This window comes from Sycon ciliatum, chromosome 7 (genome assembly GCF_964019385.1).
Source record: "Sycon ciliatum chromosome 7, ocSycCili1.1, whole genome shotgun sequence".
Lineage (NCBI taxonomy): Eukaryota > Metazoa > Porifera > Calcarea > Leucosolenida > Sycettidae > Sycon > Sycon ciliatum.
Genome location: NC_088649.1, coordinates 6,818,003 through 6,845,127, shown reverse-complemented (window position 1 = coordinate 6,845,127; position 27,125 = coordinate 6,818,003). Strand labels below are relative to the sequence as shown.

At 45.1% G+C, this 27,125-nt stretch overlaps 2 protein-coding genes across 4 annotated transcripts; one reads left to right on the top strand and one right to left on the bottom strand.

The window, feature by feature from the left end:
• Positions 1-11,945: 11,945 nt before the first annotated feature.
• LOC135820846 (uncharacterized) lies at positions 11,946-17,285 on the top strand. Of its 2 annotated transcripts, XM_065333888.1 has the most exons (7): positions 11,946-12,807; positions 12,984-13,629; positions 13,822-14,066; positions 14,274-14,791; positions 14,971-15,115; positions 15,276-15,949; positions 16,142-17,285. In XM_065333888.1, exons 1-7 carry the CDS (start codon positions 12,324-12,326, stop codon positions 16,901-16,903), a joined length of 3,474 nt encoding a protein of 1,157 aa, XP_065189960.1. In that variant the 5' UTR covers positions 11,946-12,323; the 3' UTR covers positions 16,904-17,285. The 2 variants fall into 2 exon arrangements, with proteins under 2 accessions (XP_065189960.1, XP_065189961.1); XM_065333889.1 differs by lacking the exon at positions 11,946-12,807 and having other exon boundaries at positions 13,468-13,629; positions 13,851-14,066.
• Positions 17,286-21,635: 4,350 nt separating this feature from the next.
• LOC135820845 (uncharacterized) lies at positions 21,636-26,987 on the bottom strand. 2 transcript variants are annotated; one of them, XM_065333886.1, is made up of 7 exons: positions 26,117-26,987; positions 25,295-25,940; positions 24,858-25,102; positions 24,133-24,650; positions 23,809-23,953; positions 22,975-23,648; positions 21,636-22,779 (listed from the first exon to the last, which is right to left on the bottom strand). In XM_065333886.1, the coding sequence occupies exons 1-7, from the start codon at positions 26,598-26,600 to the stop codon at positions 22,018-22,020; spliced, it is 3,474 nt and encodes a 1,157-aa protein (XP_065189958.1). In that variant the 5' UTR covers positions 26,601-26,987; the 3' UTR covers positions 21,636-22,017. The 2 variants fall into 2 exon arrangements, with proteins under 2 accessions (XP_065189958.1, XP_065189959.1); XM_065333887.1 differs by lacking the exon at positions 26,117-26,987 and having other exon boundaries at positions 24,858-25,073; positions 25,295-25,461.
• Between the last annotated feature and the right edge of the window lie 138 nt (positions 26,988-27,125).

Here is a 27,125-nt window from a genome sequence, read left to right as displayed (position 1 = left end):
CAGAGCAAGTAATATGCTGTCTGATGAAGTGTTCTGACACGAAACTCGGAGTTACAGCGGAATGAGACTTGTTTGATTCATTGCTGTGTAATATTGTACTATTCTGACAAATATTTATAACAATGATAATATCTTCCTCAACACTACGAGGTGAATAGCAATTTCTGGACATGAAAATAAAATAGAGGCCCACTGGCGGTGTGTTTTACATTTTTCATATCTTTTTGTATCTATTGTATGGCCTAATCCTTCATCTTTCCAAATATGTGACAATTGCTCATGCGGTGATCCCATAGACTTTATAGCAGGATGTTTTCGACAGGCCAATTTTTTGGCCTAAATTTCAGTGTATGGAATTCTGGACATGAAAGTAAAATAGCGTCAATAGGCATCCTATCCTGCACCATTTTTGTTATTTTTCTATTGGTGGACTGCAATTGGCCTCTTCACACTTCCAGCCAACAGGTCCAAGACTATACAGCGTCTGAAGTGGAGTGCACATGGGGAAGCCAACGATTCGTCCATAACTTCTTATTTTACTCAAAATTCAAAATTCTCATGCGACATAGTACCACAAAACTCGTTGAAAGGCCTCCCAAGAAAAGGCTATCAACAAGGCACCGACACGAGGAGAAACTACAATAGCCCAGCTGTCAACTACAACAAGAAAAAACTTCATCAACCTGGCTGACTTGACTCTACACGCGACGAAAAATTATTTTACTCGAAATGTCCAGAAATGTACAATGTCCAGAAATAGCAATTCACCTTGTACTATCAGCCTGCAGAAGAATGGCACGTTTGAAAATTTGAAATCCTTTTCACCACGGACAGCCTACAAAGTCATTCGCTAATGATTGATGCAGAAAATTCTGAAGTGAAGGTATTACCCTAACCAGCTCGAGAGCAGGTGATGATGATGATGGTGATGTCGATGTCGATGATGCGTACAACAGCAGGATGTGTTCACAGTGGTTTCCAAACCAGATTACGTTGCACTTGGAGTATCAGTTCTTACTCTTCATTCGGAAACAGCAATTTTTTGGTTAGTGATGGATCCGTTACTTGTGTCAGAATAGCAGCTGAGCACTGAAGAACGAAGTATAGCGTTGCCAGCGACAAAGAAAGGTATCAGTGATCTTCATCTCTAAAAACGACAAGATTGCCCTTTGGCACATAACCTCTGTCTTTGCCACAATTGCATAATTCCATGACAGCTTGAGATGGTGGCACACGGCTGTTTTTTGTGCGATTTCACGCCACTTTACAATATGGCCGCCGAAAGTCTCGATCGGGCTTCAATGGCAAGAAAATTTGAATTTTCAAATCGCCAGAATCCAAGTAGGCCATGGTTTCCCGTGGATTTTGGTGACTGGTTAACCCGGACAGCCTTGGGAACATGCTGATCACGTGCGTCATGTTTCAAGCTTTCCGCTCGTACCTCACATGCCTGCCTTTCCTTCAAGAAACATTTGTTCTGCGTCGTGCAACTTTCGCTTCACTCTGAAGTACTCCTTGTGTCGTCGCTGTCAAACTCGGCCCCGAGAAGCCTTTCCTGGATTTTTCCTAGGCTAGATGGCAATTTTCCCAGGTAGAGGACTATCCTCTGGTTGTCTTCCCTGAGTATCGTTGTTGTTCGCGCATGAACTTCTAAGTTCGCGAGGCGGGTCAGGAACCTGTTTTCTCTTGATTCGGAAGACAAATGGCGTGGGCCTTTAGTTGCTGTTGAGTCTAGAAGGCTGCTTCCTGCTGTAAATTGCCTAGGTGGCATGTGGGATATTGTAGAAGAAGACAGCAGCCAGCCAAGTGAGCTGGAAATTGTGATGTCTCTCCTATTGTGCGTTGAACGAGTACGAAATGTCCAATTTGAATATTGTACACGCGCGCACGCCAAGCAGAGGCCGATAATCACAGGGGCGGTCGATCTCTGGACTACCAGGAGTAGGTTTGAGCAAGTTTGAAGTGGAAAGACAGCTAACTGGGCAGGCCAGGACGCCTTTCCTTTCTTCTCTCTAAAATTACCTAAAAGTCGAGTATCTCGCTCGAGGGCTTTCAAAACATTTCTCTTGGATTCGCTTCCCAAATCGTGAAACCACACGAGGAGCGACATGAGTTTCTTCCAAAAACGCAAACTCATCCCGTATTTGCACGATTCGTACAATGTTACATAAATCGCACCGAACGACGCCATATTTATAAGTGGCTGTGCTGGAACAGCCGTGGACAGCAAGTTGCCATGTTCTTGAAGTTGAGAACATACGTATAAAATTGGCACGTGTTTCGGGCTGCCAAAATAATAGCTAACCCATTGTTTTCGACTAATATGGATTTTGATACACTAGAACACGATATTAACGTGCACAGAGCGATCCATTCTGTAAAGATAGTTTTTGAATCACTGCGTGAAGTGGTTACAAGTGATATTGGCTTTGTTGTGCAATTTCCTTTTCAGAGTTATTGCAGTTCAGTGAGAAATGGAAGGCTTTGAGGAATCGAAGTCTGACTGTAGTGTGGAATCTAATAAACTGCCACCAATGCGGACAATGATTAAGTCAAATATTAATGTGCACGACAAGAGTCCTACACAGCATGGTCCACCGTCTGTTCCACCATCTTCTGGGTCAAACATTGGCGAAGCAGACACGGAGAAAGCGTCGTGTATGAGATCAACTTCATTGGAAAACAGAGAATGCACAAGTATTATACCCCCTGAATATACCAGTAGCATATTTCCTGTTTCTCCTCCGTCATTAACAAAATGGACAATGAACACAATTCTTTCAGCCAGTATTTCTAATCGTCCACCAGCTTTCAAAAAGACATTCCCAACCGCCGGAAAAAGCGAAAAGGATGAAGCAACGTCTAGTATGCCGCCTGAATTGGAAGACGTTGAGAACCGGACTTCTGCATTCAGCGCGAATAATGAACGTGTATCGACTGTGAAACCATCTCCTCAGATTGAAAAGGACTCCTAAACTCCAGCCACAGCGTCAAATACCGGAGTTTCTGTCGGAAGGCTGCGAGAAATATCGGACCAACCTGATGCGTGTGACATGCCGGTTGGAAGCAGGCGTTCTATCCGACAAAATTCTGACTCGTCTAAGGTTTTGCCTCAGAAGCAGGATCAGTGCAAGCGTTCTAAGTGTAAGACCTCGCAGATGTGTCAGTTTTGCCCAAAGGAGTTCAAGAACGTTTCCCAGCTCCGCCGGCATGAACGTGATCACACTGGAAATCGACCATTCAAGTGTAATGTATGCGAGAAGTCTTTCACTCTGTCACGCAATCTATGTGCCCACAAACGTACTCATACCGGACGGAAACAGCACAAGTGTAAGACATGTGGCACATAGTTCTTACGTTCGACCGCTTTACGCAGGCATGAACGTATCCATTCTGGAGAAAGACCTTTCACTTGCAAGACATGTGTAAGGTCTTTTACCCAGTCATCCCATCTCCGCAACCATGAACGTATACATACAGGAGAACGTCCATATAGGTGCAGAGAGTGCTCAAAGTTCTTCAGAACATCATCATGTCTTCATAGACACGAGCGTATCCATGACTTACAATGAAGAGGCTAAAAGTCATAAGAAGGGTGTTTTCTATATGCTAAAATGCCTTTCTTCTCTTCGCGCTTATGAATTCTACGAACAAAATAGTGAGTGTGTGTTTATCTGTTAGAAAGATAGTGTACGTTCGCAGCAGTTTAAAATACATTCCACTCTTTGATGCTATTCACACAAGTATGATCGTAGCCACACATGTGATAGACTATGATAGTCCAGAATAGCAAGCTGATGTGGATTATGTAGTTCTGCATTTCTGGTCGATTCCATGGTCTTGTTCTTATGTATTAAGTCAGAAGTTAATAATGTTATTCTAGCATAACCTTTGATGTGAGAAAGTCATATTTCATGGAGATCGGAGTTCTGTGCGAAGGGTTGAGGACTTTTTGGAGAGCATGTGTGACAAGACCAGAGAATGTGTGCGTGTCGATCTGTCCGATTTCGCCCAAATTTTGCAGGTACGTTTCCTTGGTGTGTAGATCGACAGTGCAAAGCCCGTGAAAAGTTGTCTGAAGCAAACTGTGAAATTGGTATTCCTCTCAACAATGGCCAAAACATCACATGATATATGGGTCTCCAAAAGAAACTTGCCACAGTGGTTCAACCAAGCTACGAATAAAGCTCCTTCAAGCCAACATTGCCTGACCATATCATTATGATGATTATCGTGAAATCACACAATTTACAAGGGCGAGCAAAACAGACAGCTGCATGTACGTCCTCATTTACCAAGACCTTTTCATTGGCAGATAGAAGAACACAACTTCGAGTACTGAGGACATGTCACCCATCCTCCTTTTTGCTTTTACTTTAAAAAATTAATTTTGAATTTTTCCACTTTACCATGCTGAAATAATATACAGGTACATGTACATCCAAATTCATACCTGTACAGAAAAGCTCACCCCTCCGGGACGTCTAGTCAGCAATAGATCTTTTGCATTCTGAAAAAGTCAATTTTTGGTGAGTGATACAACCTTTACTTGTGTCAGAATGGCAGTTCAGCGATGAAGAACAAAGTGTAGTGTTGACACAGATAAAGCACAGTTGGAGTGATCATTTTAAAACGACAAGATTCTCCCCTGGCTATCGTCCATAACATCTTGAGATGGTTACAGCAAGTTTCCATGTACTTGATTTTGAGAGCATACGTAAAATTGTCACGCATTGCTGGCTGCCAGTATTATGGCAAACACATCTTTTTATTTCTATCAACTAATATTGCTTTTCACACTAGAGCACGATATTAAAGTGCACAGAGCTTACCATTCTGCATCCGTTAGTTAAAATTGACTGCGTGAAGTGGATACGAGTAATATTGGCTCGGTATACAATTTCCCTTCCAGAGTTGCTGCATTTCAGTGAGAAATGGAAGACTTGGAGGAGTCGACGTCTGACAGCAGTGTGGCATCTAATGAACTACCACCAATGCCGCCATTGATGAAGTTAATGAGGAATAAGCTCAACCAAACTTCTAGAGAGCATGGTCCACCGTCCGCTCCACCATCTCCTGCCCCAAGCGTTTTAGAAGAAAACATGGAGAAATCGTCGTGTATGAGATCCGCTTCATTGGAAAACAGAGAAGACACGAGTAGTATACCCCCTGAGGATACCAGTAGCATAATTCCTGTTTCTCTTCCGCCATTGATAAAATGGAAGAGGAACACAATTCTTTACGCCAGTATTTCTAATCGTCAGCCAGCTTTCGAACAGCCATGTCGAACCGCCGACAAAAGCGAAAGGAATGAAGCAACGTCTAGTACATTATCTGAAATGGAAGACGTGGTGAACTGGACTTCAACGTTCAGCGGGTATGAGAAACGTGCATTGTCTGTGAGACCGTCTCTTCATATTGAAATTGACGTTTCAACACCAGCCACGGCGTCAAATACTGGAGTTTCTGCTGGAAGGACATCTGAACCATGGGAACAACCTGATGCGTTTGGCATGCCAGTTAAACGAATGCGTCCATTCAGACAACATTCTGACTCTTCTAAGGTTATGGCTCAGAATCAAGATCCAGACAAGCATTCTAAGTGTAAGACATTACAGAGATGTCAGTTTTGCCAAAAAGAGTTCAAGTACGTTTCTCGTCTCCACGTTCATGAACGTGTTCATACTGGAGAACGACCATTCAAATGTGATGTATGCGGGCAGTCTTTTGCTCAGTCAAGCCATCTCTATGTTCATAAACGTACGCATAGTGGAGATCGACCATTCAAGTGTTATGTATGCGGGAAGTCCTTCACTCGGTCTGACAATCTCTGTGTTCATAAACGTACGCATAGTGGAGATCGACCATTCAAGTGTGATGCATGCGGGAAGTCCTTCACTCAGTCAGGCAGTTTATGTGCTCATAAACGCACTCATACTGGAGAGAGACCGCACAAGTGTAAGACATGTTGCACATCGTTCACACGATCGTCCCATTTACGCAGACATGAACGTATCCATTCCAACTAAAGACCTTTTACGGGCAAGACATGTGTATAGTCACTCAAAATGTCATCCTAACTATGAAATAGTACATACATGAGAACGTCCATATTGATGTCAAGAGTGCGCAAAGGTCTTCAGAACATCATCACGTCTTTGTAGGCACAAGTGTGATCTTCACATAAAATTGAGGAGAAAGTGTTATATTATCGTGGCGAAATGCCATTCTCCTCTTCGTGTTCATGAATTTTACGAACAAGAGAGAGACGGAGGGTGTGTGTGTGTGTGTGTGTTTGTGTGTTAGAATGATAGCCATTATTTTGCAGCAGTCTGAAAACTGTCCAGTCTTTAATGCTATTCACACAAGTCTGATTGTAGCCACACACGCAATATATTAAGACATTGCAGATTCGCAAACTGATGTGGATTATGTACTTCTGTATTTCTCGTCCGCTCCCAGTATTCCATGTTCTTGTTCTCATGTATTATGTTAGAAGTTAATATTATTATTCTACAATGAACATAATCTTTGATCTGAGAACCTTTTATTTCATTCAGATTGTAGATTGTGTTCGAAAGTTTTGTTGATTTTAAGAAAGCATGTCTTAGAAGACCCGACAGTGTGTGTAAGATGATCTCCGGGATTTTAATCAAAATTTGTGGGTACGTTTCCTTGGGGTGTTTTATTATTTTTATTATTATTATTATTATTATTAAATGACCCAAAGGCAATGTGCCTATCGAGGGGTTAATTTGATTGAAGGAGCAGTAGATGTAGATATATGTACAAAGACAAGTAGGGTTTGATAAGGAGAGAAATGGGGAAAATCAACTGCAAGGTGGCGGAATTCCGTTGATTGCATAAGCATGCTCAGCTGAAAATGTCCTGAGGGCAGGTTTGAACTTATAGAGCGAGGCTTCCGATGTTAGACTGGGGGTAAACAGTTCCATAGAATAGCAGATCGGAACATGAAGAGAGACTTAGATAATGATTTAAATTTGGGAAGAATGATTTAATTTGGTCGTCGCTCACTATTCGTAATCTTGAAATGGAAATCAGCAAGGTAATCACGATGATGGAAAACATATCTGTGAAAAGTAGTGAGACTGATGATTTGACGAGGATAGACTATCGACTCTAGGGAGCATTTAGAATTTAAGACAGATTTGGAAGAAGTGTAATCAAATGCAATGTTTTTCTTTTTCAGTAGAGCTCTAGCAAACCTTGCCTGTAATTGATCTACAGTGGTCATGGGTTTTTTATTAGATCCAAACGACCACACCGTATTCGATCACAGGTCTTACGAACCCTTTGTACAGTATAATCATTGCCGAAGGCGTAAGTTGCTGGGACTTTATTGACAGTATGTGCACTCGATATCTGAACTTCGAAGTTATTGAGGCGACATGTTTGCGGAAATCCAGGTTGTCGGTCAAGGTGATGTCAAGATGTTGCAGTTCAGAAACCACCCTTAATGGCTCATTGTATATTTGGTATAGGATTCCTGCAGTAGGTGTATCATTGATAGTTCTATGGCACAGCACGGATGTCTTGCTTGCTGAGAATTCACCTCCATTGTTCCTGCCCCATGTTTGACATGCATCGAGATCAGACTGCATGTTCCCTCTACTGGCGAGGTTGTCTTCAGGTTTGTAAGCCAGTAGGAGGGTGACATCATCTGCAAATAGATATTGTGTGCAATGTTGGGTAGCGTTGGGCAGGTCATTAATATAGAGTAGGGATAGGAGTGGTGAAAGGTGGGAACCTTGAGGCACTCCGCAGTTGATGTTCCGCTTCTTCGATTTAGTGCTATGTACCTTCACTTCAATTTGTCGATCCCCTAAGAAGCTCTTCAGCCATTTTACTGACGAAGCTGTAGCAATCTTACCGAATTTCGTTAGGAGTATAGAGTGGTCGACCCGGTCGAATGCTTTCCTGAAATCTAGAGATATGAGGTCAAAATTAGTGCCATTATCAATATTTACAGCCGTTGATTGGGTTAGCAAGATAAGTTGGAGTTGGTATGACCGGTGGTACAGGTTGCGCGAGAGTTTGTATGCAGCTCGTGAGGAATCGTTGAGTGACTCCTTTCGCGAAGCTCATAGAGGCGGTTAGTTCGCTGACGTTGCTTCTTAATTTTTTTTGTGAACCATGGTTGGTTCGACTGGGTGTTTTTCCGGCGTGTGATGGTCGTTGCTGCCTGAATTGCCTGGTCCAGCACTACAGAGTAGGCCGTGCATCTGAAACTGATGTGCACGTTGGTGCCCTGCATGCATTCGGTCAATGGTAGTGTGCTCAGTTTCTGCCTGAGGAGGTGCATGTCAACCTTTCTGGAGACTGCGGCTGCGTTGACAGTACTTCTAGAGTGGCGTTTCTCTGGTGAATAATATGCGGAAAATAGAGGACAGTGGTCTGCAATGGGCATGGATGTGTAACATGAAGTGACAAGATGGGGCATATTAGTTAAAATCAGGTCTACGGACGGATTAGAATCTTTAGTTGGCCTCGTTCCATGGTTCTTGGAGACCATAGTAAAGCCATAGTCGTCAAAGGCGGACTGCATGTGTCTACCTGCAGTGTTCGTAGGATCTGCGTTGTTCTACTCATTGTTCTTGGAGTTAAAGTCTCCCACGACAATTACTGGACGGTTGTCAACGAGGGGGTGAAGAGGACTGAATGAGTTGCAGAATGCAAGACTATCATGTCTTGGAGGAGGGTACATACAGGAAATGATTGTAGCTCCTGTTTCGACAGTTATCATCTCTGAATTGTTGCACTCTACATCCCGGCGGCGCATAGCAAAAAGGGCTGACGAAGAGAAGACTGCTACCCCGCCACCACCCAAGTCGCTCCATGCAGTGCTGCACTGGGACCGGTCACGACGGAACAGGTCATAACCCGGTATCTTAATAATCCAGTCTGGGATACACGAATTTAGCCATGTTTCCGTTATACACAAAATGTCTACTTTATGGTGGTCAAGGAGGTCTGTAGTATCAGCCAATTTGTGTTTCATACTAGGACAGTTCAGGGTACATATCCGAATGCAAGAATTATTGTTATTGTTATGGGGGAATGCGTTTACTGGTGTGGTATCAGGTGGAGGTTGTTCTCTTACACACGTTGAGTGGGGTTGGGCACGATAGGTGCGAGGTATGAAGACTGGTGCATTGGGATTGAGTGTTAACAAGGTCGTGGCTGCTGTTGAGCAGGGTTGGGCACGATAGATGCGAGGTAAACAGACTGGTGCATGGCGATTGAGTGGGAACACGGTCGATTAGTTGGTTTGTGTGTGTGTGTGTGTGTGTGAGTGCGTGTGAGTGTGCGCGCGCATGTGTGAGTGTGTGGTTGTGTGTGTTTGTGTGCATGCGTGAGAAAGAGTTTGCATTTGGGTGATTGGATATGTGCGGGTGCAAGTATGTGTGCGGTAGGTGTGAGAATGAAAGGATGAGTATTGTGGCCGTGTGTGTGTGTGCGTGTGTGTGAGAGAGAGAGAGAGAGAGAGAGAGAGAAAGAGAGGATGTTTGTGTAACATTTGGAGAATGTTTGTGTGTATGTAAGATTAAGAGAATGTGTGTGTGAGATTTGGAGAATGTGTGTGTGTGTGTGTGTGTGTGTGTGTGTGAGCACAAGTTGCTATGTCTACCATAGCTGTTCGCTATCATCGTTTCCGCGATGGGCATGTGTTAGGTCTGTGAGGTGTGTGAGATATAGAGAATGAATGTGTGCGTGCGTGTGTGTGCCGGTGTGAGATATAGAGAATATATGTGTGTGTGTGCGTGTGTGTGCGAGAGAGAGAGATTTAGAGAATGTGTTTGTGGACGCGCGTGTGAGTGTATGTGTATGTGAGAAAAGGGAGAGAGTGTGGGTGCATGTTTGTGTAGTGGTGTGGGCATGTGTGGATTTGGCATTTATCCCCAGCTCTATTCTAGATCATTTACGCCGGAACTACTGCTGCATAGCCCCACGTCTGAAGACTTGGCAACTTCACGCCTGCACCTGACTCTTGCGGTATGATACACGTCGCCTATGACACCCCTCATAATTTCCCATCTTGCTCCCCCTTATGTTTTTGCTGCCCGTTTTGGAACCATCAGTTGCTTGATGATCTTAGTAATACGAGAAACTCAGAGTTGTAACAAAGCTTCCAAAATCTCTCTTGTGTAAGTCATCAATTACAAAGAACTATACACCGGCAGATGGAAGAAATCCTCTTCTAATACTGAGGATATGTCTCCCATCCTCCTTTTTGGTTTTCAACTCCAAATTGTGTGAAATACAATATACGTCCCACCTCATACATGCTCATAAAGGCTTACCCTTCCACTACGTCTAGTCAGCAATAGACCTTATGCAAAATACGTCAGATGGTCTTAAAGGGGAAGTTAAGGCAAAAATTAAAATTTTACCAGTTGTAGTCTTCGGGGTGCTGAGTCGAATGGTCGTGGTCCGAGGAAGCTGAGACGCTCCCTTCCTACTTGAATCCCAATCGAACTCGCGCACTTCCACCGAAACTGGGTGACTGCGCCCTACTAGATGGGGATTTGTATGCAAAATGTCACTAAAAGCGCCATTTCGTTCATATAAAAGCACGGATGACCGCCATTGGCCCATATGTTGTAGTCTTTTGGACGCTGAGTCGACTGGTTTTGGTCCGAAAAGGCTGCGATGCAGCGTTCCGCCTTTATTCCCAATCGAACATGGTTGAACAAGCGGTCACGTGCTCCTGCGTACGCCAGTCACCTGGTCACCGTGCCTGCAGGGTACAACTTACTAGCCTGTTTGACCTTTTTTGGGTGCAGTCCTGTCACTCGAGTTGAACTCGAGTTGAACCTTGGTGTGAAAGTTCTCACCTGCTGGCGTGGTGACCAGGTGATTTGGGCACCCAGGAGCACGTGACCACTTGTTCAACCATGTTCGATTGGGAATAAAGGAGGAACGCTGCAACGCAGCCTTTTCGGACCAAAACCAGTCGACTCAGCGTCCAAAAGACTACAACATATGGGCCAATCGCGGTCATCCGTGCTTTTATAAGAACGAAATGGCGCTTTTAGTGACATTTTGCATACAAATCCCCATCTCGTAGGGCGCAGTCACCCAGTTTCGGTGGAAGTGCGCGAGTTCGATTGGGATTCAAGTAGGAAGGGAGCGTCTCAGCTTCCTCGGACCAAGACCATTCGACTCAGCACCCCGAAGACTACAACTGGTGAAATTTTAATTTTTGCCTTAACTTCCCCTTTAAGACCGCCGGAAGGCTATGGTCACGGATACTCATATGCTCATAAAACCGATCCAGTGTGCATTATTATTAATAATATCTTCCGAGCCTTCTACTAAAACCAGGAGAAAAATAGCAGATTTGAGAAATTTGAAATCCTTTCCACCATGGACAGCCTACAAAACATTTTGCTAAAGATTGAGATATAATATCCGTGGCGATAACAGTTTCGCAATGTGTACCTTCGCATGCAATGACACCAATACACACAATTCAGTAGGGACTTTCTTCTATCAAAAGTTTCCTTTCCCTTCTCTTCAGAATAGTACAGGCATTGTTGATAACTGTTTAATAATATGTAACTCGGCTGGTTACTACATAAACTTGAGCCTCCAAAGTTGGATGGTCTGTTGCTTTGCGACGTCGAGTTGTAGTAAGGCCGGTATGTCCAATAGTCTTACTAGTTTCGTCATCATCCAGTAACTTTCGGCATTCTTTGTTGCCGTGATGCGTAGCTCGTGCTCTTCTTCGTTGCGCTTTCCTTGCCCTCTTGGCCCTTTCTGAACCTGAGCCTTCCAAGTTGGAAGGTTGTTGGTTTGTGCCTTGGAGAAGTGTTTGAGCTAGGTGTCAGGTCGCCGAATGTCTCAGTACTCTTTGAGTAGTTAGTGCGGGGCAGGTTCTGGTGCACTTTTTGACCTTTGACCTTTGGGCCAAATAAGGCACACTGTGTCGGTCGTGCTTGGTCTGGCCCCGGGACTCCCCCAGGGTTTGACCTTTGACCTTTAGGTTAAATAAGGCACACTGTGTCGGGCGCGCTTGGTCTGGCCCCGGGACTCCCCCAGGGTTTGACCTTTGGCCCTGCCATGCCATAAATGTCATCATGTTCTTTTCCGTGGCGTTTATTGCACCAGGGAGTAGTAAAATACGTACTACTCCCTGATTTGCACATCGTAGATGTGCAGTGAATGACATATTGCGCATGCGCGCATAAGTACGCGGAGCGTGCGACCTTTAGTGGTTTTGCGGAAAAGACGCAGTGCAACACAAGGTGTACTAGTACACGTGCCACTATACTAATGTGTGATAGCCGACCTCATATACGATGTACGGGGAGATTTTTCCTCAGTATGTTGTAGGCAGTGCTGGAGGTGACGTGACGATGGCGGAGCCAAGTGCAAAACGATCCAGGCAGCCCAGACAGCCCACCTCGAGTGCCGTGCGTGGTTTTTTGAAAAAGTTTTCTTTGCCAGGTTCAGGCACTGATCCTCTCGTCTTTTTCAGCAGCCATCATGACGAGCTCCGACAGGTTCTGCTCGAGGAGCTTCAGTCTCACCCTTTCAAGGTGGTTTTAGTTTTGAGGGTGGAGATGACACGAGAGTCGGCCACGGGTAGTACGTCTGCCGTCCCGTTTTTTAGAAGTAGACCGGCTCGGATCCTCAGCGAAGGGGACATTGATGGTGCAGTCAAGACGATGGTGGCGAGGATCACTGGTCTTATTGATAAGTGGATGCAGAACGGATCCAACTGGACCGTTTCTCGAGTGAGACAGCTGGATGTGTCGACAGCAAAGTACACTCCTCTTCGAGGTGAGTTTCTGTTCATCCGGCAATGTTTGTTCGAAGCCTGTCGAATTTCTTGTGGAAAGTTGTAGATGTATGTTTTGTACCAGATGTACAGTTTTTCGTGATTGTCGCGAGGGTGTAGTTGTGATGTGGTGTTACTCTGAGCAAAGCCTTCGGTGTATTTTTGTGGTGTTCTGTAGGTGGTGCAGCTGCTATCCCGCCGAAATTAGAAAAAAAGAAGGCCATCATTAACGTAAAGAACAACGATGACAGGTGTTTGATGTGGGCGTTGTTGTCAGCGCTGCACCCCGTCGAACAGAATGCTGAGCGTGCATCCAAGTACACCCAGTATCTTGAGGAGCTGCGGTTCGACGGTGTAATGTTCCCTGCAACGCTCCGTGATGTATCCAAAGTGGAGATACAGAATGGTCTTGCAATCAATGTGTTTGGGTACGAGGGGAATCTGTACCCACTCTATCTCAGCGAGCGACAGGAGACTCCCATCAACCTCCTTCTTCATGACAACCACTTCACATGGATAAAAAACTTCAGTCGTGCATGCGAGAATAAGAACAGACATGCCACACACTATTGCTTCCGATGCCTCTCCGCACACAAAACAGCAGACTCCCTGCAGCATCACAGCGAGAGATGTCAGGTGATGAAGCCTGTGCCAGTAGTCATGCCCACAGCAAAGGACAGCATCCTCAAATATACAAATTTGAAGCACAGGATGGTAGCTCCATATATCATTTACGCTGATACGGAGGCCATCATGGAGCCGATGGAGGAACAGCATGGCAGCAGCACTGTACGCACAGCCCGTCATGTACCATGCAGCATCAGGTATGTTTTGTTGTTGGTGTTGTTTTTGACTAATGTTTGCTGTACTCATGCCTGCACAGTGCTTCCTGTTATTCCTTCTTGTCTTGTTCTCCCCTAATTGTGTTCGTGTTGTAGTATGTGCATTTTGTGTGATTCCATTTTTTCAAAAAAATCACTCATTCTTACTTTCCTTCTTCTTTTATGCTCTTGTAGATATGCTGCCATCCGATCCAACGGTGAAGTCCGTGGCGAGTTTGACGACTGCAGTGAGAATGCCATTCACAACTTTTTCGACAGTCTCAAAGAGTTGGAAGGCAGTATCCAGGAGGATTTGGCTGATATCAAGCCAATTCACATGACGGCAGAACTGGAGCTTGAGTTTCAGAACGCAGTCAACTGCTGGATATGTGATGAAGTACTTGGAGAAGATCGTGTTCGTGATCATGATCATCTCACTGGTAAGTATTATAATTTTTTGTTTATTTTTGTTGTTTTGCAGTTGTGTGTAGATATGCGCATGATGTGTATAGTGCATTTTCATGTCTTTGTAGCTGTTTGCATCTGTGTGTTATCATGGTGTATTGAATTGTATTGTCTGTGGTATCACCTTCACTGTAGATGTTTACTATGTTTGTGTATTCCCCTCTTTCTGAATATCTGCACAGGCAACTACCGTGGTGCTGCACACTACCAGTGTAATATTCAGCTAAGTATCTACCCAGATCGCCAGATCATTCCGGTTGTGTTTCACAACCTGAAAGGGTACGATGCTCACCACCTCATCGCCCACATTGGTATGACCGAGGTTGAAGAGGTGGAGTACGAGGACTCTAACCAGCGTAAGCGGATTAAGAAGGTTGGTGAGATCAGTGTCATCGCCAACAACATGGAGAAATATATTTCATTCAAGTGGCGTCAGTACCGCTTCATCGACTCCATGGCCTTCTTGAACTCCTCTCTTGACTCGTTGGTGAGCAACACCCCGGAAGATGCGCTCAAGCTTACTCGTACATTGGCCCATCATGACCTTCTCCTGCGTAAGGGTGTCTACCCCTACGAGTACATGGACTCCTTTGCTCGGTTTGATGAGACACAGCTGCCACCTAAATCAGCATTTGAGTCTAGTTTGACTGGAGAAGGTATCAGTGATGCCGACTATGCCCATGCTCAGAACGTATGGCAGGTAAGCAGCTTGTGCCTTCTGTATTGTGCTCTACTTATGACTTTGAATGCTTTTGTGATGTGCTCTACTCATTTTTTTTTGTACTCATTGCTCTCTATCTGTGGATGCTTGTGTGCATGTGTGTATGGATGCTTGCGTGTGTGTGTGTGTGCGTTGTTTTTTTGTTTTTCGTTTTGCAGACATTTGAGTGCAGTACAATGGAGGCCTATCATGACCTCTATTTGCAAACAGATGTCTATCTTCTAGCAGATGTCTTTGAGCATTTCCGCAAGACGGCATACAAGACGTATGGGTTGGATCCAGCCCATTACCTTACTCTCCCAGGTATGTTCATCAGTCTTTGTTGTTGTCCAATGTATTCTCTCCTTTAGATGGTGTTCTCTGTTAGTATTCTTGTGCTTTCTTGTCGGTGTATTTATATACTTTTTGCATGGTGTATTGACTTTCGTGTTTGTGTTCTGGTGTGTTGTATGGTGTTATGTAGGATATGCATGGGATGCTCTACTACGGTTCACCCAGATTGAACTGCAGCTGCTCACGGATGTAGACATGCATCTGTTTGTCGAAGCCGGTCTACGTGGGGGCATCTCAATGGCGTCGCAGCGGTACGGCAAGGCCAACAACCCAACGATGGATCAGTACAATTCTGCCGAGCCCACATCATACCTGCTATACCTTGACGCCAACAACCTGTATGGCTGGGCTATGTGCCAGAGTATGCCGACATCCGAGTTTGCCTGGTGTGACAAGAACCTGTCCGAGATACTGGCACACCCTGTAGATTCGAGCACTGGGTTCATTGTGGAGTGTGATCTTGAGGTACCCTCTTCGCTGCACCACTACTTCAATGATTATCCACTCGCACCGGAAGTGATGAGAACATTCTCAGATAAGCTATCACCATACCAACAAGCACTTGTGGAGGAGCTCAAAGTGTCAGCCGTAGATGGAGTCAAGTTGACACCCAGTCTCCTACCCAAGTCCAAATATGTGTTACACTACCGTACACTGCAGCTGTATTCGCGTCTGGGCATGGTGGTGACCGCTGTTCACAAGGTGTTGGGATTTCAGCAGAGTGCCTGGATGGCTCCCTACATCAATCTGAACACTGCACTTCGCACGAGGGCTACAACCGACTTTGAGAAGAGCTTTTACAAGGTAAATGCAACCGTTGTGTGCAGTCTTGTATGTTGTTGTTGGTTGTTGTTGTTGTTGTTGTTTTTGTTGTTGTTTTTGTCGCATGTATGGTGCAAGTGTGACGTGGAGTATGCTAATTGAAAAATATGCTGATGTGAAGGAATGGCATGATATGATTCTCATGTGTCATGTTTGCCTGTTTGTGTGCTGCAGCTGATGAACAACTCAGTCTTTGGCAAGACGATGGAGAACGTTCGTAATCGAATACGCATCGATCTCTTGCGAGAAGAAAGTGAGGAGCAGGTACTGAGGGCAGTGAGCAAGCCTACATATGTGCGGCACGACATTTTCCCGAACGGGCTTGTCGGAATAGAAAAGCAGCACACTGAGATCAAGCTCAACAAGCCGGTCTATGTGGGTATGTCGATACTAGACCTGTCAAAGGTGCACATGTACTCCTTCTACTACGATGTGCTGAAGGAGCAGTACGGTAGCAGAATCCGGCTGTTGTACACCGACACCGACTCTGTTATTGTGCACATAACCACCGGTGATGTTTATGCAGAGATGGATCTGTCTCTGTATGACACCAGCAACTTTCCCACTGACCATCCTCAGTACACTTCTGTCAATAAGAAAGTGGTTGGCAAATTCAAAGATGAGCTTGGTGGGAAATCCATGGTGGAGTTTGTAGGTCTAAGATCGAAGATGTACTCCTACATCGGGCAGGAATCGGCCAAACGGGCCAAGGGTGTGCGGAAGGCAGTCCTGGCAAATACCATCACCCACGAGGACTATGTAGATGCACTGCTCAGTCATCGTGTGTCTTCCAGGCCTATGACGGGTCTCCGATCACATAGCCACGCAGTGTATGAGGAGGTAACCACCAAGGTGGCATTGTCTCCATTCGACTGCAAGCGGTACATACTGGATGATGGCATGGCCACACTTGCATATGGTCACAAGGACATTTAATGGACAGGACCCCACATTGAACATGTTTCATCATTTTCATACAAAACTCCCCGCCGTTCTTCTGTCATTAATTCCTCCTATCTTGGCGTGTGGGGCCGGTTCCAACAATATACATTTTTGTTAAATATTTCAGGCTTGTGCCTCAATCATATTGCAGGATATAGTGCATCGTGCGGTATAATAATCTTCATCGTATCATCAAATATTACCCTACACACTTTGGTTTGCAGTGTGTGCACAGCATAGTCCATATATCATCAAATTGATCAAGTTCAGTAACTGCGGGCATATATTTCCCTAGCTTGAGAAAATGCTTATATACTTGCGTAAATTTATGCTCACAATGATGACATTAAAATAAGATTAACTCTGCCACACATTATATTACCAGACACTGGTGTTGTTGTTGTCGTCATCGTTGTTGTTGTTGTTGTTGTTGGCTGTTGTCGGTTGTTGATGGTTGTTGTTGGTTGTTGTTGTTGGTTGTTGTTGTTGGTTGTTGTTGTTGGTTGTTGCTGTTGGTTGTTGTTGTTGGTTGTTGTTGTTGGTTGTTGTTGTTGGTTGTTGTTGGTTGTTGTTTGTTGTTGTTATTGTTGGTTGTTGTTGTTGGTTGTTGTTGTTGGTTGTTGTTGTTGGTTGTTGTTGGTTGTTGTTGGTTGTTATTGGTTGTTGTTGTTTGTTGTTGGTTGTTGTTGGTTGTTGTTGGTTGTTGTTGTTGGTTGTTGTTTGTTGTTGGTTGTTGTTGGTTGTTGTTGTTGGTTGTTGTTGGTTGTTGTCGGTTGTTGTTGGTTGTTGTTGGCTGTTGTTGTTGGTTGTTGTTGTTGGTTGCTGTTGTTGGTTGCTGTTGTTGGTTGTTGTTGGTTGTTGTTAGTTGTTGTTGTTTGTTGTTAGTTGTTGTTAGTTGTTGTTGTTTGTTGTTGGTTGTTGTTGGTTGTTGTTGTTGGTTGTTGTTGGTTGTTGGTTGTTGTTGGTTGTTGTTGGTTGTTGTTGTTGGTTGTTGTCGGTTGTTGTCGGTTGTTGTTGGTTGTTGTTGTCGGTTGTTGTCGGTTGTTGTTGGTTGTTGTTGTTGGCTGTTGTTGCTGGTTGTTGTTGTTGGTTGTTGTTGTTGGTTGCTGTTGTTGGTTGCTGTTGTTGGTTGTTGTCGGTTGTTGTTGGTTGTTGTTGGTTGTTGTTGTTTGTTGTTGGTTGTTGTTGGTTGTTGGTTGTTGTTGGTTGTTGTTGTTTGTTGTCCCATGGGACAATGAAACTACAAAGGAAAGTGGCTACTGACGAGGCACCTGTGACCACGCCAATGCCTGAAACTGATGAAGCTGAGGAACGGAGGATCCTTGAGTTGGCCCTTAGCCGACTTGAGCGTGATTAACAGCAGTGTTTACACTCCTCAGCAAATCCCATCAAATCGGAGCACATGTTGACGGGACCTTAGAGTTGGCACTGCTCAGTAATGGCAAAATATTTTAAATGGCCGCCAAGACCTTTCTCAATAGGCGGAAGAGTCACCTGTATGCAATACGTTGTATATGTCATGTGTGTGTATTGTATATGCATTGGGCTCGAGTAACTCAACAGCATTCGCTCAGTAACACTCAACACTTCCACCATCAAATGGGAATACACGTGTTGAAGCAAGCTTAGAATGAGCGTTACTTGGTAATAACAGAATGAACCCGATGACCTACATGTACGTAAACAGGTGGCTAAATCACTGGTACACAAACGCATTCGGCATGAGATAAGCATTTACTCACTCATCAACTGTAATATGTTCCATGCGGTCGCCAGGTGTGTGTCTCTGCTAGGTAAATGGACGGGATAAGGTATTATGTTCAGTTCATGTTCGAGTCCGTTGTAGTTTTGACAGAGATCGAGATGTCACGCTGGTTGCTGAATTTGATGACGGCAACTCAAACCAATAGTGGTCAGGAAGTTGGTCCACGAGCTGCTGTTGTCCAACGGAACGGTGATAGTGACGAAGATGAAGCAGAAGAAAGTGTTAAATTTGTTCTCAGGAAGAGGAAGAGAGTGACGACATCACCCTTGCTCCTACCTGTCATGTTGAATCCAGGATTTCTGGGTTTTGTAGGATCGTTGCCACGCTGGTGCTGGTGCCGTCAACGGCACCAGCACAGCCAGGTAGGTGGCACAGAGATTTAAAGCCGGAGACGACGTCAGCTACATTGAGCTGGTCTTGGGGAAAGACAATGAACTTAGGGGCAAGTTGCCGGGATGCAGATACACACGCTTGCACGATGTTGTGGACTGTAGAAGTACCAATGCGATGCTCTTTTGCCAACTGCTGGAATTCCTCGGCATGAGCCATCCATTGGAGGAATATTGCAAGACGTTTTTTCCCAGAGATCACTTGCGCAAGTGCGTCGTCTGACAATCAATGGTATCTTTGACCAAATCGTGCACAGCAAGAAATGTGCATTTGGTCACTCGAAACTTTTCGATGAACCTCTCATCTTCGACACCTTGGAAGTCTTGTCCAAGTCTACTCCATGTCCCCAAGATCTCTTTTTCCCAAACACCATCGTCGTCGCCGTCGGCTCATGCTGATGGCGACGATGATGGTGTTTGGGAAAAAGAGATCTTGGGGACATGGAGTAGACTTGGACAAGACTTCCAAGGTGTCGAAGATGAGAGGTTCATCGAAAAGTTTCGAGTGACCAAATGCACATTTCTTGCTGTGCACGATTTGGTCAAAGATACCATTGATTGTCAGACGACGCACTTGCGCAAGTGATCTCTGGGAAAAAACGTCTTGCAATATTCCTCCAATGGATGGCTCATGCCGAGGAATTCCAGCAGTTGGCAAAAGAGCATCGCATTGGTACTTCTACAGTCCACAACATCGTGCAAGCGTGTGTATCTGCATCCCGGCAACTTGCCCCTAAGTTCATTGTCTTTCCCCAAGACCAGCTCAATGTAGCTGACGTCGTCTCCGGCTTTAAATCTCTGTGCCACCTACCTGGCTGTGCTGGTGCCGTTGACGGCACCAGCACCAGCGTGGCAACGATCCTACAAAACCCAGAAATCCTGGATTCAACATGACAGGTAGGAGCAAGGGTGATGTCGTCACTCTCTTCCTCTTCCTGAGAACAAATTTAACACTTTCTTCTGCTTCATCTTCGTCACTATCACCGTTCCGTTGGACAACAGCAGCTCGTGGACCAACTTCCTGACCACTATTGGTTTGAGTTGCCGTCATCAAATTCAGCAACCAGCGTGACATCTCGATCTCTGTCAAAACTACAACGGACTCGAACATGAACTGAACATAATACCTTATCCCGTCCATTTACCTAGCAGAGACACACACCTGGCGACCGCATGGAACATATTACAGTTGATGAGTGAGTAAATGCTTATCTCATGCCGAATGCGTTTGTGTACCAGTGATTTAGCCACCTGTTTACGTACATGTAGGTCATCGGGTTCATTCTGTTATTACCAAGTAACGCTCATTCTAAGCTTGCTTCAACACGTGTATTCCCATTTGATGGTGGAAGTGTTGAGTGTTACTGAGCGAATGCTGTTGAGTTACTCGAGCCCAATGCATATACAATACACACACATGACATATACAACGTATTGCATACAGGTGACTCTTCCGCCTATTGAGAAAGGTCTTGGCGGCCATTTAAAATATTTTGCCATTACTGAGCAGTGCCAACTCTAAGGTCCCGTCAACATGTGCTCCGATTTGATGGGATTTGCTGAGGAGTGTAAACACTGCTGTTAATCACGCTCAAGTCGGCTAAGGGCCAACTCAAGGATCCTCCGTTCCTCAGCTTCATCAGTTTCAGGCATTGGCGTGGTCACAGGTGCCTCGTCAGTAGCCACTTTCCTTTGTAGTTTCATTGTCCCATGGGACAACAAACAACAACAACCAACAACAACCAACAACCAACAACAACCAACAACAAACAACAACAACCAACAACAACCAACAACAACCGACAACAACCAACAACAGCAACCAACAACAGCAACCAACAACAACAACCAACAACAACAACCAGCAACAACAGCCAACAACAACAACCAACAACAACCGACAACAACCGACAACAACAACCAACAACAACCGACAACAACCGACAACAACCAACAACAACAACCAACAACAACCAACAACAACCAACAACAACCAACAACCAACAACAACCAACAACAACAACCAACAACAACCAACAACAAACAACAACAACTAACAACAACTAACAACAAACAACAACAACTAACAACAACCAACAACAACCAACAACAGCAACCAACAACAGCAACCAACAACAACAACCAACAACAACAGCCAACAACAACCAACAACAACCGACAACAACCAACAACAACCAACAACAACAACCAACAACAACCAACAACAAACAACAACCAACAACAACAACCAACAACAACCAACAACAACCAACAACAAACAACAACAACCAATAACAACCAACAACAACCAACAACAACCAACAACAACAACCAACAACAACAACCAACAACAACAACCAACAATAACAACAACAAACAACAACCAACAACAACCAACAACAACAACCAACAACAACAACCAACAACAACAACCAACAGCAACAACCAACAACAACAACCAACAACAACAACCAACAACAACAACCAACAACAACCATCAACAACCGACAACAGCCAACAACAACAACAACAACAACGATGACGACAACAACAACACCAGTGTCTGGTAATATAATGTGTGGCAGAGTTAATCTTATTTTAATGTCATCATTGTGAGCATAAATTTACGCAAGTATATAAGCATTTTCTCAAGCTAGGGAAATATATGCCCGCAGTTACTGAACTTGATCAATTTGATGATATATGGACTATGCTGTGCACACACTGCAAACCAAAGTGTGTAGGGTAATATTTGATGATACGATGAAGATTATTATACCGCACGATGCACTATATCCTGCAATATGATTGAGGCACAAGCCTGAAATATTTAACAAAAATGTATATTGTTGGAACCGGCCCCACACGCCAAGATAGGAGGAATTAATGACAGAAGAACGGCGGGGAGTTTTGTATGAAAATGATGAAACATGTTCAATGTGGGGTCCTGTCCATTAAATGTCCTTGTGACCATATGCAAGTGTGGCCATGCCATCATCCAGTATGTACCGCTTGCAGTCGAATGGAGACAATGCCACCTTGGTGGTTACCTCCTCATACACTGCGTGGCTATGTGATCGGAGACCCGTCATAGGCCTGGAAGACACACGATGACTGAGCAGTGCATCTACATAGTCCTCGTGGGTGATGGTATTTGCCAGGACTGCCTTCCGCACACCCTTGGCCCGTTTGGCCGATTCCTGCCCGATGTAGGAGTACATCTTCGATCTTAGACCTACAAACTCCACCATGGATTTCCCACCAAGCTCATCTTTGAATTTGCCAACCACTTTCTTATTGACAGAAGTGTACTGAGGATGGTCAGTGGGAAAGTTGCTGGTGTCATACAGAGACAGATCCATCTCTGCATAAACATCACCGGTGGTTATGTGCACAATAACAGAGTCGGTGTCGGTGTACAACAGCCGGATTCTGCTACCGTACTGCTCCTTCAGCACATCGTAGTAGAAGGAGTACATGTGCACCTTTGACAGGTCTAGTATCGACATACCCACATAGACCGGCTTGTTGAGCTTGATCTCAGTGTGCTGCTTTTCTATTCCGACAAGCCCGTTCGGGAAAATGTCGTGCCGCACATATGTAGGCTTGCTCACTGCCCTCAGTACCTGCTCCTCACTTTCTTCTCGCAAGAGATCGATGCGTATTCGATTACGAACGTTCTCCATCGTCTTGCCAAAGACTGAGTTGTTCATCAGCTGCAGCACACAAACAGGCAAACATGACACATGAGAATCATATCATGCCATTCCTTCACATCAGCATATTTTTCAATTAGCATACTCCACGTCACACTTGCACCATACATGCGACAAAAACAACAACAAAAACAACAACAACAACAACAACAACCAACAACAACATACAAGACTGCACACAACGGTTGCATTTACCTTGTAAAAGCTCTTCTCAAAGTCGGTTGTAGCCCTCGTGCGAAGTGCAGTGTTCAGATTGATGTAGGGAGCCATCCAGGCACTCTGCTGAAATCCCAACACCTTGTGAACAGCGGTCACCACCATGCCCAGACGCGAATACAGCTGCAGTGTACGGTAGTGTAACACATATTTGGACTTGGGTAGGAGACTGGGTGTCAACTTGACTCCATCTACGGCTGACACTTTGAGCTCCTCCACAAGTGCTTGTTGGTATGGTGATAGCTTATCTGAGAATGTTCTCATCACTTCCGGTGCGAGTGGATAATCATTGAAGTAGTGGTGCAGCGAAGAGGGTACCTCAAGATCACACTCCACAATGAACCCAGTGCTCGAATCTACAGGGTGTGCCAGTATCTCGGACAGGTTCTTGTCACACCAGGCAAACTCGGATGTCGGCATACTCTGGCACATAGCCCAGCCATACAGGTTGTTGGCGTCAAGGTATAGCAGGTATGATGTGGGCTCGGCAGAATTGTACTGATCCATCGTTGGGTTGTTGGCCTTGCCGTACCGCTGCGACGCCATTGAGATGCCCCCACGTAGACCGGCTTCGACAAACAGATGCATGTCTACATCCGTGAGCAGCTGCAGTTCAATCTGGGTGAACCGTAGTAGAGCATCCCATGCATATCCTACATAACACCATACAACACACCAGAACACAAACACGAAAGTCAATACACCATGCAAAAAGTATATAAATACACCGACAAGAAAGCACAAGAATACTAACAGAGAACACCATCTAAAGGAGAGAATACATTGGACAACAACAAAGACTGATGAACATACCTGGGAGAGTAAGGTAATGGGCTGGATCCAACCCATACGTCTTGTATGCCGTCTTGCGGAAATGCTCAAAGACATCTGCTAGAAGATAGACATCTGTTTGCAAATAGAGGTCATGATAGGCCTCCATTGTACTGCACTCAAATGTCTGCAAAACGAAAAACAAAAAAACAACGCACACACACACACACGCAAGCATCCATACACACATGCACACAAGCATCCACAGATAGAGAGCAATGAGTACAAAAAAAAATGAGTAGAGCACATCACAAAAGCATTCAAAGTCATAAGTAGAGCACAATACAGAAGGCACAAGCTGCTTACCTGCCATACGTTCTGAGCATGGGCATAGTCGGCATCACTGATACCTTCTCCAGTCAAACTAGACTCAAATGCTGATTTAGGTGGCAGCTGTGTCTCATCAAACCGAGCAAAGGAGTCCATGTACTCGTAGGGGTAGACACCCTTACGCAGGAGAAGGTCATGATGGGCCAATGTACGAGTAAGCTTGAGCGCATCTTCCGGGGTGTTGCTCACCAACGAGTCAAGAGAGGAGTTCAAGAAGGCCATGGAGTCGATGAAGCGGTACTGACGCCACTTGAATGAAATATATTTCTCCATGTTGTTGGCGATGACACTGATCTCACCAACCTTCTTAATCCGCTTACGCTGGTTAGAGTCCTCGTACTCCACCTCTTCAACCTCGGTCATACCAATGTGGGCGATGAGGTGGTGAGCATCGTACCCTTTCAGGTTGTGAAACACAACCGGAATGATCTGGCGATCTGGGTAGATACTTAGCTGAATATTACACTGGTAGTGTGCAGCACCACGGTAGTTGCCTGTGCAGATATTCAGAAAGAGGGGAATACACAAACATAGTAAACATCTACAGTGAAGGTGATACCACAGACAATACAATTCAATACACCATGATAACACACAGATGCAAACAGCTACAAAGACATGAAAATGCACTATACACATCATGCGCATATCTACACACAACTGCAAAACAACAAAAATAAACAAAAAATTATAATACTTACCAGTGAGATGATCATGATCACGAACACGATCTTCTCCAAGTACTTCATCACATATCCAGCAGTTGACTGCGTTCTGAAACTCAAGCTCCAGTTCTGCCGTCATGTGAATTGGCTTGATATCAGCCAAATCCTCCTGGATACTGCCTTCCAACTCTTTGAGACTGTCGAAAAAGTTGTGAATGGCATTCTCACTGCAGTCGTCAAACTCGCCACGGACTTCACCGTTGGATCGGATGGCAGCATATCTACAAGAGCATAAAAGAAGAAGGAAAGTAAGAATGAGTGATTTTTTTGAAAAAATGGAATCACACAAAATGCACATACTACAACACGAACACAATTAGGGGAGAACAAGACAAGAAGGAATAACAGGAAGCACTGTGCAGGCATGAGTACAGCAAACATTAGTCAAAAACAACACCAACAACAAAACATACCTGATGCTGCATGGTACATGACGGGCTGTGCGTACAGTGCTGCTGCCATGCTGTTCCTCCATCGGCTCCATGATGGCCTCCGTATCAGCGTAAATGATATATGGAGCTACCATCCTGTGCTTCAAATTTGTATATTTGAGGATGCTGTCCTTTGCTGTGGGCATGACTACTGGCACAGGCTTCATCACCTGACATCTCTCGCTGTGATGCTGCAGGGAGTCTGCTGTTTTGTGTGCGGAGAGGCATCGGAAGCAATAGTGTGTGGCATGTCTGTTCTTATTCTCGCATGCACGACTGAAGTTTTTTATCCATGTGAAGTGGTTGTCATGAAGAAGGAGGTTGATGGGAGTCTCCTGTCGCTCGCTGAGATAGAGTGGGTACAGATTCCCCTCGTACCCAAACACATTGATTGCAAGACCATTCTGTATCTCCACTTTGGATACATCACGGAGCGTTGCAGGGAACATTACACCGTCGAACCGCAGCTCCTCAAGATACTGGGTGTACTTGGATGCACGCTCAGCATTCTGTTCGACGGGGTGCAGCGCTGACAACAACGCCCACATCAAACACCTGTCATCGTTGTTCTTTACGTTAATGATGGCCTTCTTTTTTTCTAATTTCGGCGGGATAGCAGCTGCACCACCTACAGAACACCACAAAAATACACCGAAGGCTTTGCTCAGAGTAACACCACATCACAACTACACCCTCGCGACAATCACGAAAAACTGTACATCTGGTACAAAACATACATCTACAACTTTCCACAAGAAATTCGACAGGCTTCGAACAAACATTGCCGGATGAACAGAAACTCACCTCGAAGAGGAGTGTACTTTGCTGTCGACACATCCAGCTGTCTCACTCGAGAAACGGTCCAGTTGGATCCGTTCTGCATCCACTTATCAATAAGACCAGTGATCCTCGCCACCATCGTCTTGACTGCACCATCAATGTCCCCTTCGCTGAGGATCCGAGCCGGTCTACTTCTAAAAAACGGGACGGCAGACGTACTACCCGTGGCCGACTCTCGTGTCATCTCCACCCTCAAAACTAAAACCACCTTGAAAGGGTGAGACTGAAGCTCCTCGAGCAGAACCTGTCGGAGCTCGTCATGATGGCTGCTGAAAAAGACGAGAGGATCAGTGCCTGAACCTGGCAAAGAAAACTTTTTCAAAAAACCACGCACGGCACTCGAGGTGGGCTGTCTGGGCTGCCTGGATCGTTTTGCACTTGGCTCCGCCATCGTCACGTCACCTCCAGCACTGCCTACAACATACTGAGGAAAAATCTCCCCGTACATCGTATATGAGGTCGGCTATCACACATTAGTATAGTGGCACGTGTACTAGTACACCTTGTGTTGCACTGCGTCTTTTCCGCAAAACCACTAAAGGTCGCACGCTCCGCGTACTTATGCGCGCATGCGCAATATGTCATTCACTGCACATCTACGATGTGCAAATCAGGGAGTAGTACGTATTTTACTACTCCCTGGTGCAATAAACGCCACGGAAAAGAACATGATGACATTTATGGCATGGCAGGGCCAAAGGTCAAACCCTGGGGGAGTCCCGGGGCCAGACCAAGCGCGCCCGACACAGTGTGCCTTATTTAACCTAAAGGTCAAAGGTCAAACCCTGGGGGAGTCCCGGGGCCAGACCAAGCACGACCGACACAGTGTGCCTTATTTGGCCCAAAGGTCAAAGGTCAAAAAGTGCACCAGAACCTGCCCCGCACTAACTACTTCTTTGTCAGTTTTGTGCCATTTTGTCGCGCTCGCTGACTGTATAAGATCTGGATACGTGGGTGCACAGTTAGTCATAAC